Source organism: Thunnus maccoyii, chromosome 18 (genome assembly GCF_910596095.1).
Source record: "Thunnus maccoyii chromosome 18, fThuMac1.1, whole genome shotgun sequence".
In the NCBI taxonomy this organism is placed as follows: domain Eukaryota; kingdom Metazoa; phylum Chordata; class Actinopteri; order Scombriformes; family Scombridae; genus Thunnus; species Thunnus maccoyii.
In genome coordinates, this window is record NC_056550.1 from 18,062,874 (window position 1) to 18,079,438 (window position 16,565).

General features: G+C 41.4%; 3 protein-coding genes across 5 annotated transcripts; 2 read left to right on the top strand and 1 right to left on the bottom strand.

Annotated features, from left to right (window-relative positions):
- Positions 1–2,245: 2,245 nt before the first annotated feature.
- On the top strand, positions 2,246–3,465 carry ptger1c (prostaglandin E receptor 1c (subtype EP1)). The gene is made up of 2 exons (XM_042392379.1): positions 2,246–3,136; positions 3,265–3,465. Exons 1-2 carry the CDS (start codon positions 2,246–2,248, stop codon positions 3,463–3,465), a joined length of 1,092 nt encoding a protein of 363 aa, XP_042248313.1.
- Positions 3,466–3,880: 415 nt separating this feature from the next.
- slc27a1a (solute carrier family 27 member 1a) lies at positions 3,881–10,776 on the top strand. 2 transcript variants are annotated; one of them, XM_042393648.1, is made up of 13 exons: positions 3,881–4,304; positions 5,222–5,390; positions 5,498–5,892; positions 7,097–7,264; positions 7,665–7,734; positions 7,836–7,927; positions 8,019–8,128; positions 8,252–8,461; positions 8,549–8,675; positions 8,761–8,898; positions 9,184–9,348; positions 9,460–9,606; positions 9,714–10,776. In XM_042393648.1, exons 2-13 carry the CDS (start codon positions 5,224–5,226, stop codon positions 9,869–9,871), a joined length of 1,947 nt encoding a protein of 648 aa, XP_042249582.1. In that variant the 5' UTR covers positions 3,881–4,304; positions 5,222–5,223; the 3' UTR covers positions 9,872–10,776. The 2 variants fall into 2 exon arrangements, with proteins under 2 accessions (XP_042249582.1, XP_042249580.1); XM_042393646.1 differs by having other exon boundaries at positions 9,184–9,606.
- trim35-13 (tripartite motif containing 35-13) lies at positions 10,083–16,189 on the bottom strand. Of its 2 annotated transcripts, none has more exons than XM_042393650.1 (6): positions 15,568–16,189; positions 12,116–12,211; positions 11,788–12,018; positions 11,674–11,696; positions 11,445–11,563; positions 10,083–11,355 (listed from the first exon to the last, which is right to left on the bottom strand). In XM_042393650.1, the coding sequence occupies exons 1-6, from the start codon at positions 15,901–15,903 to the stop codon at positions 10,820–10,822; spliced, it is 1,341 nt and encodes a 446-aa protein (XP_042249584.1). In that variant the 5' UTR covers positions 15,904–16,189; the 3' UTR covers positions 10,083–10,819. The 2 variants fall into 2 exon arrangements, with proteins under 2 accessions (XP_042249584.1, XP_042249583.1); XM_042393649.1 differs by lacking the exon at positions 15,568–16,189 and adding an exon at positions 13,113–14,060.
- Between the last annotated feature and the right edge of the window lie 376 nt (positions 16,190–16,565).

Genomic DNA, 16,565 nt, shown 5'->3' on the forward strand with positions numbered 1-16,565 from the left:
GGGTGAAATCAGCAGCAATCAGCAGAGCGGATGAATAGATGGAAAGGACTCAATCAGAGGGGGAGGGAGAATGGAAAGTGCATGTCCAGCAAGCGGAGGCAAAATAGCTGCCAAGCCTCTGAAGAGGGAGAAAGGCTGACCAGGGAGAGAGAGAAACTGTCACAGAGACAGGGGGAAAAGACAAGAAGGAGAATGAGAGCAAGTGACTGTGGACAATAGTGATAACTGCAATCAGGAAGCTCTACAGACAAGAGAAACACTTTTAGCAGGTGGGTAAGACTCGTTCCTCTCTCGTTTACTCGGCGCCGTCCCATACAATCCAGTGTTCAACCGGAATCATCTGGAGGTAAGTTTCATTTATTATTCACAACTATGTTCATCTTTATTTACTTTATAGATGACATACATAGAACATTCATCTCTAGTGGCAAATTAGTCCAAATAAACCTGAAATATATGCAAAAAAAATAAGGGATGAAACGAATGCATGACTAACGAGGTTGGTCTCTAAGACAGCTTGGATCCTTTGTTGATTCCATCTATTTAATCCTTATGAATGTGAGATATGTTAGAGAGATGTGAGGAGTTAAAGAGAGAATTAAACATCCTGATAACTGAGGTATTTGAAACATGTATAGTGTAGGGGGAGCACTAATGCAAGATTAGCAGGGCGTTCCTTTATTATGTCTTGTTGAGAAATGTTTTGTTTTGTCTAAAGAACACAGTATTAAAAAGTAAAAAATAATGTCTAAAAAAGATACAGTACGATGGTTGAAATGACAACTTTATTTTTATGAATCTTCTAAGAATATTACCCCCGGATTCCCTGATTATTATTATTCCCTGTTTCTCCGTAATTTCCCTACACTCTCCGGGGAAACTGCTTTCTTCCTGTGAACTCACCATTGATGAAGCATGGGAAATAAAAATAAATGCAAAAGCAAATAATTTGATTAAAATCAGATTACAAAACAGACAGACTGTTTGATCAAGGAGGAGCAGTGGAGTTTATTTCTTTCCTTTAAGCTCCAAGTGTTTTTCTTTTCTTATCTTTGGAGGTCTGTAACTTCAGCAGTATGTGGAGGTTGTTAACAAAGCAGGAAAAGGATTGAACTCAAGAGGAGATTCAAAGGATTCTACCAGTCGTGCCATCTTTTTCAGAAGATTTCCCAGAAATTTAGCTACACTTTTGACCTCTGTCTCGCCTCCTTATGTAAAGACACGTCTGCTCCTGGAATCTTTTGCCTTTAGAGGCCTGTTCTATCCAGTGATTCATCCACATACCTAAGAAATTCTGACCACATTATTTCTGTCCCTGTGAAAAGATTGGGATTCCGGATAAAGATAATCCAAATACTAGCAGAAATGGAGTAATGAGTTAGTGTAACAGGAAAGCAAGGAGCTGTGGAAGAGGGATGATGAGCTCCCAGGCAGGGTAAAAAATATATTTCTGATCTGAAGAGCAGAAAGAAATGTGTTAAAGGGAAGAACATTTTGTGAAAGAGGCATACACAATGTCTGGTCTGAGAGTCTGTTGTGCAAAAATTTCAGTTCTGTCACACAATGACAGTAATGTTTGTTAAAAGCTTGATAATCATCTCCTCAGGGCATCCATTTGCCTAAGTACTAAACCTGGCCAGAACCTTTTTGATTTCTGCTCAAGACAATCCAAGATAAATCTATCCAGACATTAAAAGTAACCTTGTCAAAATTTGCTTTTTTGTACAATGCATCAATTTGTGTATTCTAGGCAAGCACTTCTGCTTTTTAATTTATTTATCTGCTTGCATGATAGGTAGAGATGAAAAACACAGGACAATGGGTCTGGCAGGGTTTCACCCACTCCTCCTCGTTATTGTCTGGGCAAAAGTAGCTCTCCTAGTTACCACGTCCCAAGTGTCATTGACTTGTAATCAGTCTTTTTTGAGCTGCAGTGAAGCATGTATCATAGCACTCACTGGTACATGATTTTGCATTTTGAGGCTCCTCTCTTGTGCCCCGGTCTATGAATAATCCGAAACATTTTAGATTGCAAAACAGGATGACATAAAGACATTAGCTGAAAAAAAAGACATCTCAGTGGTTTTGAACTAATGCACCTAGACTAACAATTCACCCAGAGGCTGCACATGTGCTGATCATAGAAAACATTTACTGAAAATATTTTAACTTTGCCTGTGATTCTCTGCAGATGACACTGAAGATGAGGACACAACCTTTACTAGAAAATGAAGTCATGAGTAACATGACTTCATTTTCTCCCTCCTTGACGCCGTCCATCCTCCACCAGAACCTGAGGGTCAACACCTCTGAACTGCCCAGTCCCTGGTCGAACAATATCACCAGGTCACGCATGACATCTTTAGGGTTAGGCATGTCCTGTTTCACTATGGCATTTGGCACCATCTCCAACTTCACCGCTCTGGCAATCTTGGCCAAATCTCGTGCGCGATTTCGCCGCCAATCCAAAGCACCATTTCTGCTACTAACAGTGGCTTTGATGTTGGCTGACCTTGGGGGCCATGTGATTCCAGGTGCATTTGCTTTGTATCTGCACGTTATGTTAAGGTATAAAATGCAGAGCGTGGAGCCCACCAAGGCATTCTGCCAGATCTTTGGGGCAAGTATGGTGTTTTTTGGCCTATGCCCTTTGCTGTTGGGTTGTGCCATGGCAATAGAGCGCTGTGTGGCCATCACCAAACCCTTTTTCCACACTGCAATGGTCACAGTCGCTCATGTGCGGGGAGTTGTGTTAATTCTATCCTCTCTTGCACTCCTGCTGGCTGTTCTACCTTTATTTGCCATAGGAACTTACACTATCCAGTCTCCTGGCACATGGTGTTTCTTGCCTATCCATGGTCCACAGTCTACAGCCGACACCTATCTGGCTTTGGCTTTCTCATGTCTGGGCCTCATTGCACTCACTCTTTCACTGCTCTGCAACATCCTGAGTGGTCTGACATTGCTGCAGGCCAGAATAAAGTCCCAGAATGCTAATACAAAATCGGCAGCTCGCTGCTCTCGTCGTGTATCATCTGCATCATCTTCCTCCGTGTTTTGTTCATTGGATGTGGAGATGATGGCACAACTGGCATTGATTACCGTGGTTTCCTGTGTTTGCTGGAGTCCCTTCCTTGTAAGTACTACTCTTTAACAACCTTTTTAGATTGCAGAATTGGTTTCTTGAATCATTTTCACCTTCAGTGATCAGGTATTTTAGTACAACATCTCATGTGTGATTCTGTGTCTCTCCTGTATTAATAGATCAGTGTTCTTCTGATGCAGTTCATCCAAAGTCCCGGTGGCCAAACCTCTGAGACATATCAGGTCATTCTTCTGGGTTTACGTATGGCCTCCTGGAACCAGATCCTCGACCCATGGGTTTACATCTTACTGAGGAGAGCAGCGCTTTACAGGGTTTGCTGTGCTTTCAAAACACAAAGACCCATCGTAGCTGGCAAATAGTTTCTGTGTATTGCACAGGAAAAGTCTGCAGTGACTATGTTTGCTTTGGAACTTTTCTCTTGTGGACTTCAATAAATTATTTCTTTCATGTGTCTTGTGAAATATCTAGGAATGTAAGCTTTGGTATGTTTTTTTTTTTTTTTTTAAGGCTTGGTAAGGTTCATATTCAGCAAGGCAAAAGACTACAAGGCAGCAGTGTTTTAAAAAAGGATGCAGACAAGACTTTCACAACATTTATTTAGTAGTCTGTGCCGGTGCTACTATCAATAGCGGCCACCAGCAAATCTAGTGGTTGGGAAACTGGGCGGGGCTAATATTATCCAATAATAAATAAGAAAAAGCTTGACAAGCGCGTAGTTTAACCAATGGCCGAGCTCCTCGAGAGCGCTCACACCCGGGATGGGCGGGGCTTCTTTGGCAACGACTCTGTATTCAATATGGAGTACAGAAAATAGCCTGGACCACTGTGCATTTCACTGCCCTTATTCAGATTTCGATCAGTTTTGTCGCCCGGACACAAATAATGAAGTCTCCCCTGTAAATGCCAGCCCTCAGGACTCGCTCACGTATGTTTGACATATTTCCAAATATTGCCTGAGTGTCAACTATTTAACCACAACCGCGCCGACGAGCAGTGAACTATAAAACTGTCATAACTCTGAAAAACTACTGGTTTCCTTAAAAAACGGTGCGTCGTGTATCCTCTCAACGCCCTCAACATCCGGAGAAGGATTTGAATACTCGTCAGTTTCCGCGAAAGTAACGAGGTAACAAGCTGTGTGGACCGGGGAAGGGTTATCGGGTGAAAGGTGACATCGCTTCAGTCTATTGACTCGTAGGTAAGTTGTGAATAGGCTAAAGCATGCATGTAGATTTCACACTGTGCGTGATGTGACCTTGAGTGGCATCTGTGTTTGTGAGCTGGTTGATTTGTGATAACTTTCCTGCATGAAAAATCCTACTGTAGTACATAAGTATTAGGAGCAAGATGTACTTAAAGTATTACAGTAAAAGTAGTGGTTCGGTCCCTCTGACTGATATATTATTATATATGACATCATTAGATCATTAATACTGAAACATCAGTGTGTAAGCAGCATGTAACTGTTGTAGCTGCTGGAGCTAGTTTAACTGCTTTATATACAGTTAGTTTAGCCCAGTGGTTCCCAACCTAGGGTTCAGGCCCCTCCAAAGGGTCACCAGATAAATCTAAGGGGTCGTGAGATGATCAATTAAAAAGCAAAGTTCTGATACACAAATCTGTTTTTGGAATTGTTCTCTATCTTTGATTTTTGGTGAAATATTGGGTCATTTGAACATTTATTGAAATGAAACCATGTGAGAAGTTTAGAGGGAAAAATCACTATTTGGTGGAGCTGTTAACAACTCATAGATATCTGAAATGTGACCCCGACTGCACACTGCTTTCTGTGAGACGTCAAAAGCCAAAAAGGTTGGAAACCACTGGTTTCATCTTGAACAATGTGTTGTATTTTAAAAGCTTGTTATATTATCCATTGTGTCAAATCTTCATCTAGAAAGTAACTGAAGCTGTAAAATAACTGTAGTGGAGTAGAAAGTACAATATTTCCCTCTGAAATGCAGTGGAGTGGAAGTTTCAAATAGCATAAAATGAAAATACTGAAAAATTGTACTTTTAAGAACACATACGTAAGAACCTCCCTGAGCGATGTAGGCTTCAGCTCATGCCCATTCTGCCCTAAAAGCACATCTCTCTCCTTTTCCTCCGTGACAGGAATGCACAATGCAGCAAGTGTCTCAGCCTCTCTGGGATCCATGGGACTGCTGCGTCTCTTCGGGGTGTCCTGGTCCTGGAGTCTGGCAGCAGGCCTTGGGGTGTATCTGGGCACAAGAACCTGGAAATACTTCTACATCGCAGCACGCACTGCCAAGAGAGACCTCAAGTAAGTAAAATATGTCCAATTAAAGTTATGTTCATGCTTGTAGGTCTTCATCTTTACTTACCTTCCTAATTTTTCCTCTTTTTTTTTCCTTCTGTGACCTTCACCAGTGGCCTGTATGTGCTGTTGAGAGTGAAGATGGCGTTATGGCGTTATGTGCGCAACGGAAGCAACATTCCTTCCATCTTTGCCCAGACAGTAAAACTCAACCCAAACAAACTAGCACTGATCTATGAGGCTACAGGGGAAACATGGACTTTCACCCAGCTGGACGAACTGTCTAATGCCGTGGCCAATTGGGCAAGAGATCAGGGATGGATCTCTGGAGATGTGGTGGCCCTCTTCATGGAAAGCAGGCCTTTACAGGTGGCGCTTTGGTTGGGCTTGGCTAAGGTTGGGGTGGAAGCTGCACTCATCAATTTCAACCTCCGCCATGATTCCCTCCTGCACTGTATTGGGGTGTCAGGGTCCCGAGCTATTGTGTTTGGAGCTGAGCTCGCTGATGGTAAGAATGTGCTAAATGAGGTAGGAAAAGTCTGCCCTAAAACAATAGTCAAGTGCCCAAATAAACATTGAAACAGGTTTTTCTTGACATAATCATTCCTCCTGTTCATACTGGCCATTAGAAGATCCCTTCATAATGCATCTACGATGTAACTGATGGGGGCAAAATCCACAAGCCTCTTTCTGTAGAGTTTATCTGAAGCTAATTTGAAGCTTCAGCTGTCCAATTAGTCAAATCATGTAGATATCTTTCAACGTTACAGTCTTTCTAGTGCCAAAGTCCCTCTTTTTGTTACAATACTTCCACTGCAGGCCAACAGGGAAACACTGTAGAGGAAACCAAAGAGGGAGTGTCTAAAAACTCTGTAAATGTGGCAAACATCCACTTGATATGACTAACTCAGACTGCTGAAGCCTCATATAACCTTCAGATAAACTTAAAATGCATTTTGTTTTAAGACAGACTTGGAAAAAAGTGTGAACCTGTCCTTTAACACTTAGGTTCATTCTAAAATGATGTTTTACGGGATAATATCCTACCTCTTTTTCAGGAAATTATTTAATAAAGCACATGATTGCATTGTAATTGCAAGCAAAATTCCTCAGATACTGATCAACCTCAGCACCAAATGTCATGTTTCATTAATATTTTGCCTGTAACATCATGTGAGGTGGTCAACATTATTTCCTGGTGTCACACTGTTAATATTTAGTGTGTGTGTGTGTGTGTGTGTGTGTGTGTGTGTGTGTGTGTGTGTGTGTGTGTGTGTGTGTGTGTGTGTGTGTGTGTGTGTGTGTGTGTGCGCGTGTGTGTGTGGTACATAAACTGTGATAATGGCTGTGTCTCCCACATGTCATGTGGTTAGGACATGCTGTCCGTGATCACATTGCCAGTAAAATTCTTTCTGTGCAATCTCTTTGTGAAGTTTACATTAGCTCCTCTTTGTTTCTCTGTGACAGCACAAACACTTCACTCCTTTGTCCTTGCGGCCTCTGTGATGTCCTGCATTTGTGTGACTTTACTGTATCTATTTAATGTTTTCATTAACTGAACAACATTAGTTTTTGTCCGACAACACTGTTTTCTCTGCTTTTGTCTCAGCGGCTCACTGTATTCATATTCTTGTGCAAACTGCAGCCCTTGAACTGACCTGATTGCTGTCCTCTGTTCCCATCTCCCTCTTGTTCTTCTTACTGAATGTCAGCCATGTCAGAAGTCACCTCCTCCAACAGCCAGTCCATGGTACGGTTTTGTACAGGAGAGCTCAGTGCAGAACGTCTGGCCTGTCTGGGTGCTCAACCTCTGGACCCAATTTTAGCCTCTGCACCTAAACATCCCCCTTCACCTTGTGTTCCCCCTAAAGGCATGAACGGTGAGTACCTTATCTCCCACTAAACTCAACTATGCCTCTATTCCAGGTTTTCTGTATGTTAATGAGGAGTTTGTTTTAAACAACCCTCTTCAGACAATTTTTTTAGACTGTGTTTGGATGATAACTTTTGTGTTTTTTTTGCTCTATTATGAATTCCCAAAGTGTATGTCTAACAGTAATTCGTTTTTCTCACTCTGCTGTCTAGTTTCTGAACTGAAATTGCTTCCCAGTAATTATGTAACTCGAGCCTGATGAGTTGCTTGTGCAGAACTAAATGAAAACAGACTATATTATCAGTTCTGTGGCATTGAAGCAGTGACTGAAATGCTGTGAAGACACCTGCATGTATCTTGCAATTGTAGCTTGCAATTTTAATAATGTATTTTATTCTCATCTGCAGACCGTCTATTTTATATTTACACCTCTGGGACCACAGGACTGCCCAAGGCTGCCATTGTTGTACACAGTCGGTATGTTTTTTTTTTTAACCACTTACAAAAAAGCATCACATTACAGTCGCTGCACCTCTAGTGATACATGTTTGTGAATTTTCCCTGTGTTCTCACAACAGTTACTACAGAATCGCTGCTTTTGGCTATTTTGCCTTTCGCATGCGCTCTGATGACATCATTTACGACTGTCTCCCTCTTTATCACTCAGCGGGTACGTGATGCTAGCCTCTACGTCTTGATGAATACATTTTTTTCCCCACTGGGTTTGCATAATTGAAGTGTGAGCTTTCTTCTCCTGCCAGGTAATATCATGGGAGTTGGTCAGTGTCTGATCCATGGCCTCACCGTTGTAGTGAAGAAGAAATTCTCTGCCAGCCGCTTCTGGGAAGACTGCATTAAGTACAACTGCACTGTAAGAGCTTATGCTTGGAAAATATTGAGAAGTGCCATACTGAAGAAATCAATAACTATAAAACATTCATTTTGAACTAGAACTGCCACAATAACAAGACCGCCTTCCCCTCTCCCCTCAAAGGTGGTGCAGTATATCGGGGAAATCTGCCGCTACTTGCTGTCTCAGCCAGTGCGGCCGTCAGAAAAGGGCCACAAAGTTCGGCTGGCGGTTGGAAATGGCTTGCGCCCCAGTGTGTGGGAGGCTTTCACAGAACGTTTTGGGGTGGCACAGATTGGCGAGTTCTACGGAGCGACTGAGTGCAATTGTAGCATCGCCAACATGGATGGCAAGGTCAGCGATCACAATGACCAGTGTTTCTTGTGTCTTCACGGATGAAATACGAATTGTATCAGGGTTAAGCTAATTCTGTCCTGCCAGGTGGGAGCCTGCGGATTCAACAGTCGCATTCTCCCCAACGTGTACCCCATCCGTCTGGTGAGGGTGGACGAGGACAGCATGGAGCTGGTTCGGGACAGCCGGGGCCTCTGTGTGCCTTGTCGCCCTGGTAACTAATATTAATACTACGATAATTACTTTTCATTGGATAGAATATATGACAGTACTGCATTAGACTCATCTGTGTCTTTCAGGGGAACCAGGGCTTCTGGTGGGTCGCATCAACCAGCAGGACCCATTACGGCGCTTTGACGGTTACGCAAACCAGGATGCTACAAGGAAGAAGATAGCTCATAATGTCTTCAAGAAAAATGATTCTGCATATTTATCAGGTTACCAGTCTTTTTTTATTCATCAAAATACATGATATGTTGCATCATAATTCTCAACACAGCTGGTAGTGCTCATTTTAAAAAAAATAAACCAGTCATGTAAATGTTCAAGATATTTATAGCTTATTACACTTAAAAGATGAAACCCTGTAAATAATGTTGGATTTCCATGCTTACTAGTCAATTCTTAGCGCAGGCAGTGAGTTATGATTGTTTAGCCACTCTTGATTTAAGTGTTTCGAAACAAGCTTGGCAATTATTTTTCTTTCCATGTGTCTACCCAAGGTGACGTGCTGGTGATGGATGACCTGGGCTACATGTACTTTCGTGATCGTGGCGGGGACACGTTCCGCTGGCGAGGAGAAAATGTTTCCACCACCGAGGTGGAGGGCATACTCAGCAGTCTTCTGGGTCAGACTGATGTGGCTGTGTACGGTGTGGCAGTGCCAGGTGAACTTTGTATACGCAATGCTTTAAGCATCACGTTGGGACTTGCTTTTAATTGTCCTCACCTGTTTCTGTCCTACGTGACAAGCATCTATTACCGTGTGTCATACTCAGGTGTGGAAGGGAAAGCGGGAATGGCTGCCATTGCGGACACTGCAGGGAGGTTTGACTGCAGTGGTTTCCTGCACATGGTTCAAGGAGCTCTTCCTCCGTACGCTCGCCCTGTGTTCTTGCGAATCTCCCCGCATGTAGACACCACAGGTTAACTGCCCTAATATCTTTTCTGAATTCATAAAAATGTCCACCATCACTGATGATTTCATATCAATAACTATTTTTTTTCTGTGTATCTCCACATTCTTGCACAGGTACATTTAAAATCCAGAAAACCAGGCTGCAGAGGGAGGGATACGACCCACGTCTCACAACCGACCAGATCTACTTTTTAAACACTAGAGCAGCGCGTTATGAGGCTGTGGACGAGGAGCTATACAACGCTATAGCAGAAGGAAGAATGTCTCTATGACATGGAGGACCTAGTAGGGCAGTTCATGGTGCCTCAGTTAAACAGATGCTGTAGATAAAGAAGATAATGTGTCTACGTTGGTGTTGGCGTCAGTCTTGCTGCACCACCCAACTTGATTTTAACCATTCAGGGAACAGTTGAGAGGACTACTTATATAGGCAGTACTGTTACAGATGATGTTTTAACACTGTTTGAGTAACACACCAGAACATAATGTGAGGGCATTCATTCCCTTTAATAACCTTGTATTATCATGAAATGAACACCTCCAAAAGCCTTTGAGCATCACCGCACATAGAGTGGGCATCCCCCACAACCTATTTGAAATAGGATACGTGTTACAATAATGTGGTTAGGACAGCAACGGTTGGTATGAAGTCAAACTTTGTTACAGGGTATATATGCCCGTTTATGAAATATGCTGCAAGATTCTGTGTAGGTTTAAGCAATACTTGAGTGTGAAGCTGTGGAGTTACTGCTGCGTGTTAAGACCAGACATCAAACACGCAGCACATGTGGCAACTAGAACAAACACTAACCATAGTCTTATTTTAATGCAATGGAAGCATCTAATCCCACTTGTTTGAACCTCTGAACAACACTGGCACAGATTTGCAAATACATAAAAGTTGTTACTGTATGTGCCTTATATGAAAGTTCAGATCTATGTTTCAGTTTTTGTTTTATGATTTTTTTTTTTTTTTTTTTTTGGGAAAGTTACTCAAAAGAATGTGGAAATCACAGTAGTGATTCTGTGTCATGCAAAGCTGAGTCACACATAGTGACTGTCATTTTTAACAAATTCTTATCAGTATAGTAATATATATAGGTGTTTAATTTACAATTTCAGATTTCCCAGACAACATCTGTTTTGTTGTAACTCAAATTAAATATTTTAAAACATGGCTGTGTTTTCTTCGTGTCATTTTTCTATGTCTTCAAGGTGAATTAGTCTGTTGACAACAATATGCTAGTGGGGAGGATTTTCAGTGGATGCTCTTTGCAGGCGGTGCAAAAGTAGGGAAAGGTTGTGCGTGCAATGACTTCAGAGAAAGTGTAAAGAGGCGTTCTCTGTCTAGGGTCATAAAACGTCACCTTGCCACGGTCCATGTCTAAAACCACCCTTATCACTTCTGGCTTCTTAGTCATGTTCAGCGGCTCCCATGGTGCTGTGCAGGCCTTATGCTCTCCATTGCGAAACCTTATAGTCCAGAATCCCTCTGCTGGCGTCAGCACATGTTTTCCCTTCCTGTTGATGGCCTCGCTGGCTACTCCCACCACCCAGTAATTGTTGTCCTTCACCTCCACATCCCAGCTGTGGCGTCCAGTGGAATAGCCCTCTGCAGCCAGCATCTCAGCGCTGATGTCAAAGCGTTCTGGGTTGTCTGGCACCTTGAAAATCTGGGTACAGTTCTGCACCACTGTGAGATCCTCTGACAGGATGAAGCAGCTAGCTGCTGTGTTAGGATCCAGAAGCACCGGAGCTTGGTAAAAGAAAGAGGTAGTTACTAATGTGCCAGGAAAAGAGCCAAACCAATAAAACATGACTGATGTTATTCTGTGAGGAACTCACTATATTTAACTATACTCTTCATCTTCTCCCACACTTTGTATCTCAGAGAGCCTATATGCTTGGCCACATCAATCAGAGCACCAGAAATGATTTGTGGATTGAGGGAATTTAGCCATGTTCTGAAAAGATATTTTAGGAATTAGTTAAAATTTGTGTTTGCTGTTTCTGTAAAGCTGTATAATCCTAAAAATAAGATGAATTGGATCTTAATTGTGGCAAAGACACTTACCTCCTTATTGTCTCTTTGTAATTCTGAAAACAAAATTGAAGAGAACAACTCTCATCAAGTGTGCACATGAAGGTTTAAAAAAAGGTTTGTTATTCTTATCTTGTTCTTATCTACCTTAAGAAATGGGATATCTTGAGATCGCATCTCCTGTTCCACTAATCTGATTGTGTTAGAGAGAGATGCCATCTCATTGTTGATCTCCTCCATCCTCTGGTTTATCATGAGATTCTTCAGATCCTCCTCTTCCTTTAAAACAGAAAGTCTGGCAGCCTCCTGTTCCTTCAGGAAATTGTGAAGGGCTTCAAATTCCTCTTTTATCTGTGTTTCAGTATGTTCTGCTTGGTTCTGGAAAGAGATATGATTGATGGATAATCACCGCCTCCACACCTTGGCTCTGTAGTATGTTCAAAGTAACATTTGGTACTGATGGGGGTGACAGTACCTTGACATGCTCTGCCATTTCCTCACAGACCATTTTCGCCTTCTTGTACAGCTGCAATTTCTCCTTCAAAGGCAGCAGCGCATTCTTCAGTTCCTCCTATAGAGTCAGGGACAGGGCATCAACACTTTAAAACAAGGTCAGCCTGGCAGGTGGCCGAGCTGTCAGCACAATGTGACAGGCAGCGTTTTCCTGTAAATTCAAAGCTCCACAATACAGCAGCATCAAATGAATGGGACAAATCTATAGAAAATGATCTAATGCCCTGGTAACATAAGCAAAATTGAAATCATGCAACCAATAAATTAATTTCACATCAGTATTCAAGAATTTCCATTCTCGAGAGCAGGCCGAGCAGGGCGGGAGTAGAATGAACGTTGTGTCAGAGAAACCTTGTGGGAGTCGAGTTTCAGTCCTCTCGGGACGCCAGCGGCGACGGCAAACCAAAAATATAAAGCTATTATTAGAATGTTAATAAACTCTGCCAAACACCGTCACTCATATCAGCATATCAGACTTAGAGAAGCACAAAAGTAGTGAGAAAATCAAAATCAAAAAGGTAAGAAAACCACGATAAACAATGCATTTTCAAACTTTTAGAAAGTCGTATATTAAAATGATGCCCAGGTACAATGTGACATGTTTTCTATTGATGGAATCATGGACAGCCTTTGAGACTTTATTGTGCAAAATAACCAGCCAACAAATTTAATGAATTAAAATTTCCTTTAGAATCTTCCCATTTAAATTCTGAAGTCTCATCCACACTTGTTGACATCAGGTACTAGTCTATAAAGACATATATCTACTGTAATCCTGACGAATGTGACAGATAATTTGATAAACACTTCATTATCATTCATTTTCACTGTAAGTATCAGTATGAACACAGAGGGAGAAGCTTGTGGTGAAGTAAACATTTCCCACATAGCTGATGTTGATGATGAAAATTTGCTACCAGTGTGAAATACCGGCGTGACCAAACGTGTAACATGCCTACCTTACAGTCATGAGCACTTTCCCCAATGGGATAGATCCTGTGCCCTTTGTGTTTAGCTGCTTTCCCACACACTTCACATATTGGATCCAAGTCCTCCAAACAGAACAGTGTGAGCTTTTCTCCATGCTCCTGGCAAGCACCTGGGTCATTCTTGCCTCTGTCCTCCTTAAAGGATTCGCAGGCCTTCTCCAACACAGCACTCACCACCATTTGATCCATGGAGGAACGTTGCCAGCACAGAGGACAGAAGCGTGAATCCTCAGTGACTTGTGTCTCCCAGCTGTCTTTGAGGCAGGCTTTACAGAACCTGTGTTTGCAGGTTAGAATCACTGGCTGACTGAGAATAAGTCCACAAATTGGACAGGAAAGGTCGTCCTCTCTACGAGCACGTCTGGTGGCCATTCTTCCTCACAGGGCTTTGGTGACAACGCAGGATAGGAGGCCCCTCCCATGTCTATGGCAGGCTACCTCATCTTAACCTCAGAAATAAGTGTTAATACCTCGGCTCCCGAATCCATATCCCATGTTATGCTGTCTTGTTTGACTGCGCACATTGCCCCGTTCTCAAATAAACACCACACCTCTGAATGAAAGGAATAGGCTTTACATATGATACTGTATCTGTGCAGATCAGAGCCTGAATAACCCCGGGATGACAGCAGAGCAAATGATGATGGTGGAATAATTGCACTCAAGATGGTTTTTACATTACAGTTGCGCTATAATCATCTCTATGTTATTTGAGAAGTGAGTTGATACAATCTGTCATGGTGTAATTGAAGAGTTTACATAGGAACAATGTCCAAATTAAGACTCGGGGTCAAGATATAAATAGATAGAAGTTACCGATTTAGACTTCAGTTATGTGGGTAAAGAAATATCTTCCTGCTGACCACTGAAACTGTTTTTTTTTCCATGGTCAAGTTCAACATTGGGTAAAAGCTTTTTAAGAATTAAATAGAGTTATTTTTGAGTCAAATCACCATTCTGGTATAAAAATACTTGACACAATTCTCACATTAATCAAACACTACTTAGAGTAAAAGAGTCAAGTTTTTAAGAGCAATTAAAAGTTATTTTAAAGCAAGATGTTAATTTGTTAAGTATTTAACTGTTATCTGACCTTGTTTGTAATGTAATTCAGTATTTTGTTGTGGGAGTTAATTTACTAGAAACAATGTTGCACCTAAAATAGGGCGAGAGCTTGTAGATAGACATAGAAAGCAAAGGGGAACATGATCCTGTCATGTGTAGGCTGCTTCAACTCATGTGTATACACTGTATGGTTGCTCATAAATTTCACACATGCTATGTTAGGATTCACGTCTGCTTTGAACAAGGTGGGAGAATTATTACAATGTGAACTATAAGGACGGTATAAGATTTTCCCCTGCATTGACGTTACTTTAGATATTATTGTTACAATGTAGTTGTAGAATTATACAGACAGATTTTCATGTCTACAGTCCCCTCAAAGCACCCTAACATGTCATAACAAGGTATAAGGATGTCAACAATATAGAAACTGCAGATGAGCAGTCCAATAAGAGTAATATAGTCATGAATATATTGTGTCGTATAATGAGTCAAAACTTTATTTTCACTCACCCACACTATGCAATTCCTGACTGAATAAGTCGCAGTCTTATTGAGATGCCAAAGTGAAAATTTGATTGGTGTCCTGCATGCCATTGCCAGAGCAGCAGTTCAGAGAAATTCATAGTAACAGTAGTCAACAGAGCCCCCCCCCCCCCCACACACACACACACACACACACACACATTCATACAGACTCCTGTCATGCCAGAGTGGTGGCTCTGCATGCGGTCACCTCTTTAATATGCATTTCCAAATTTGTCATTAAAAGTTATTGTTGGAAAGCTCTTCAATTGAAGTAGGTGAATCAAACCAAATTTAATAATTTAATTAAATTTTTCTTAATTTGGTCAAATGTTTCATCTTTTTTAATCTGCAACTAGTTTAAGTTTGAATCTAAATGGTGGCAATTAAATTAATTGGGGAAGGACAGATGGATTTCTTTTCTCTGTGGGTTTATATGTTTCCACACATCTGCACACATCTGTGTGTGCATGCAGGCATCGGATACAGATACAGAGACAAACAGAGATAATGAGCAGACTGACAGACGTGTTACTACAGTTCATAGCCTACAGAGTCCATTGGGGGGAGCAGAGAGTCCTTTTCTAGGTCTAATTTTCAATTTCCAACATTTGAAATGCGTGTTCATAGTAGCTGAGAATAACTCTTGTCCACTCTAAAAAAAATGTTCATGTTTAGGTATAATCTACAGACACATTAAGCATGTTCTATGCATCAATATTTGGACTGAGCAACATTTTCCCCATCTATAGGATAGCTAAATCTGTATAGATGTGCATATTATCAAATTTATGCTCACATTTTTTCATAGAAAAAAGAAAGAAATTTAACTTACCTTATGATCCTTGAATGCCTCCTTGATGGGATACACTATGTGATTCATATGTAGGCCAGATCTGTGGCACATAGAGCAGACAGGCTCCAGATCAGCCACACAGAGGAGAGACAGTTTCTCTCCATGAGCTTCACATGATTTATGTGGAAGCCCATTGTTTTCCTTAAAGCAGAGAGGACAATCTTTAGAGCCATGTTGTATCCAGAACTGCTCCAAACAAAAGTTACAGAAGCTACGATCACAGCCAATGCAGCAGAGGACCACTGGAGCCAGAAAAACTTCACCACACAAGGCGCAGGACTCGTCCACAGCCTGACACAAGATGTCAACCTCCATCTGTGAAATACAATGCAGCAGTGATGGGTCTCTACCAGGCAGTAAGACATATACGTTCTCTGTGTATGTATAGTAAGACCTATATGTTCTCTATGTATGTACAGTATGTAGGGTGTTCAACAGAGTGTAGTCCTGCAGCAGTAGGGAGAAAGGTGACGCAGCTACTCTGGTTGCACCATAAATTAGCATGGACATCAAAGAATGTGTTCAGCTCGGTTTCAGACCCTGCCAATGAAAAACTGGAAAGGAGCCATAAAACTTTTATTTTAGAATTTTTACTTACAGCCCTGGATGGTGGAAAGAGACGTGTGAGCTATAATGACCAACTATAATTTTGAGCAACGAGCTCTACCACATTCATATCAAGGCAGGTTATCTTGTAATGTTATATTATTTATATGTATAAAATTAGGTTAAAATTGCTTTTCTGGCTCTATGTCCAGAAAAGTGCAATTTTCTTTTTCTTTAACTACAATTTCTTTGGCTTCCTATTAAGTCAGTCTTTAATGCAAGTGCTTCTAATTTAAATATATATACATAATTGCCAGTACAGTTAAAAATTTAAGCGTTTTGTGCAGAGTGATTCCATTTTAAGGTTTAAGAAGCTTTTAAACAGATATTAAGACAAAATTTACTATTTATTTTAAAAAATCATATTCTAA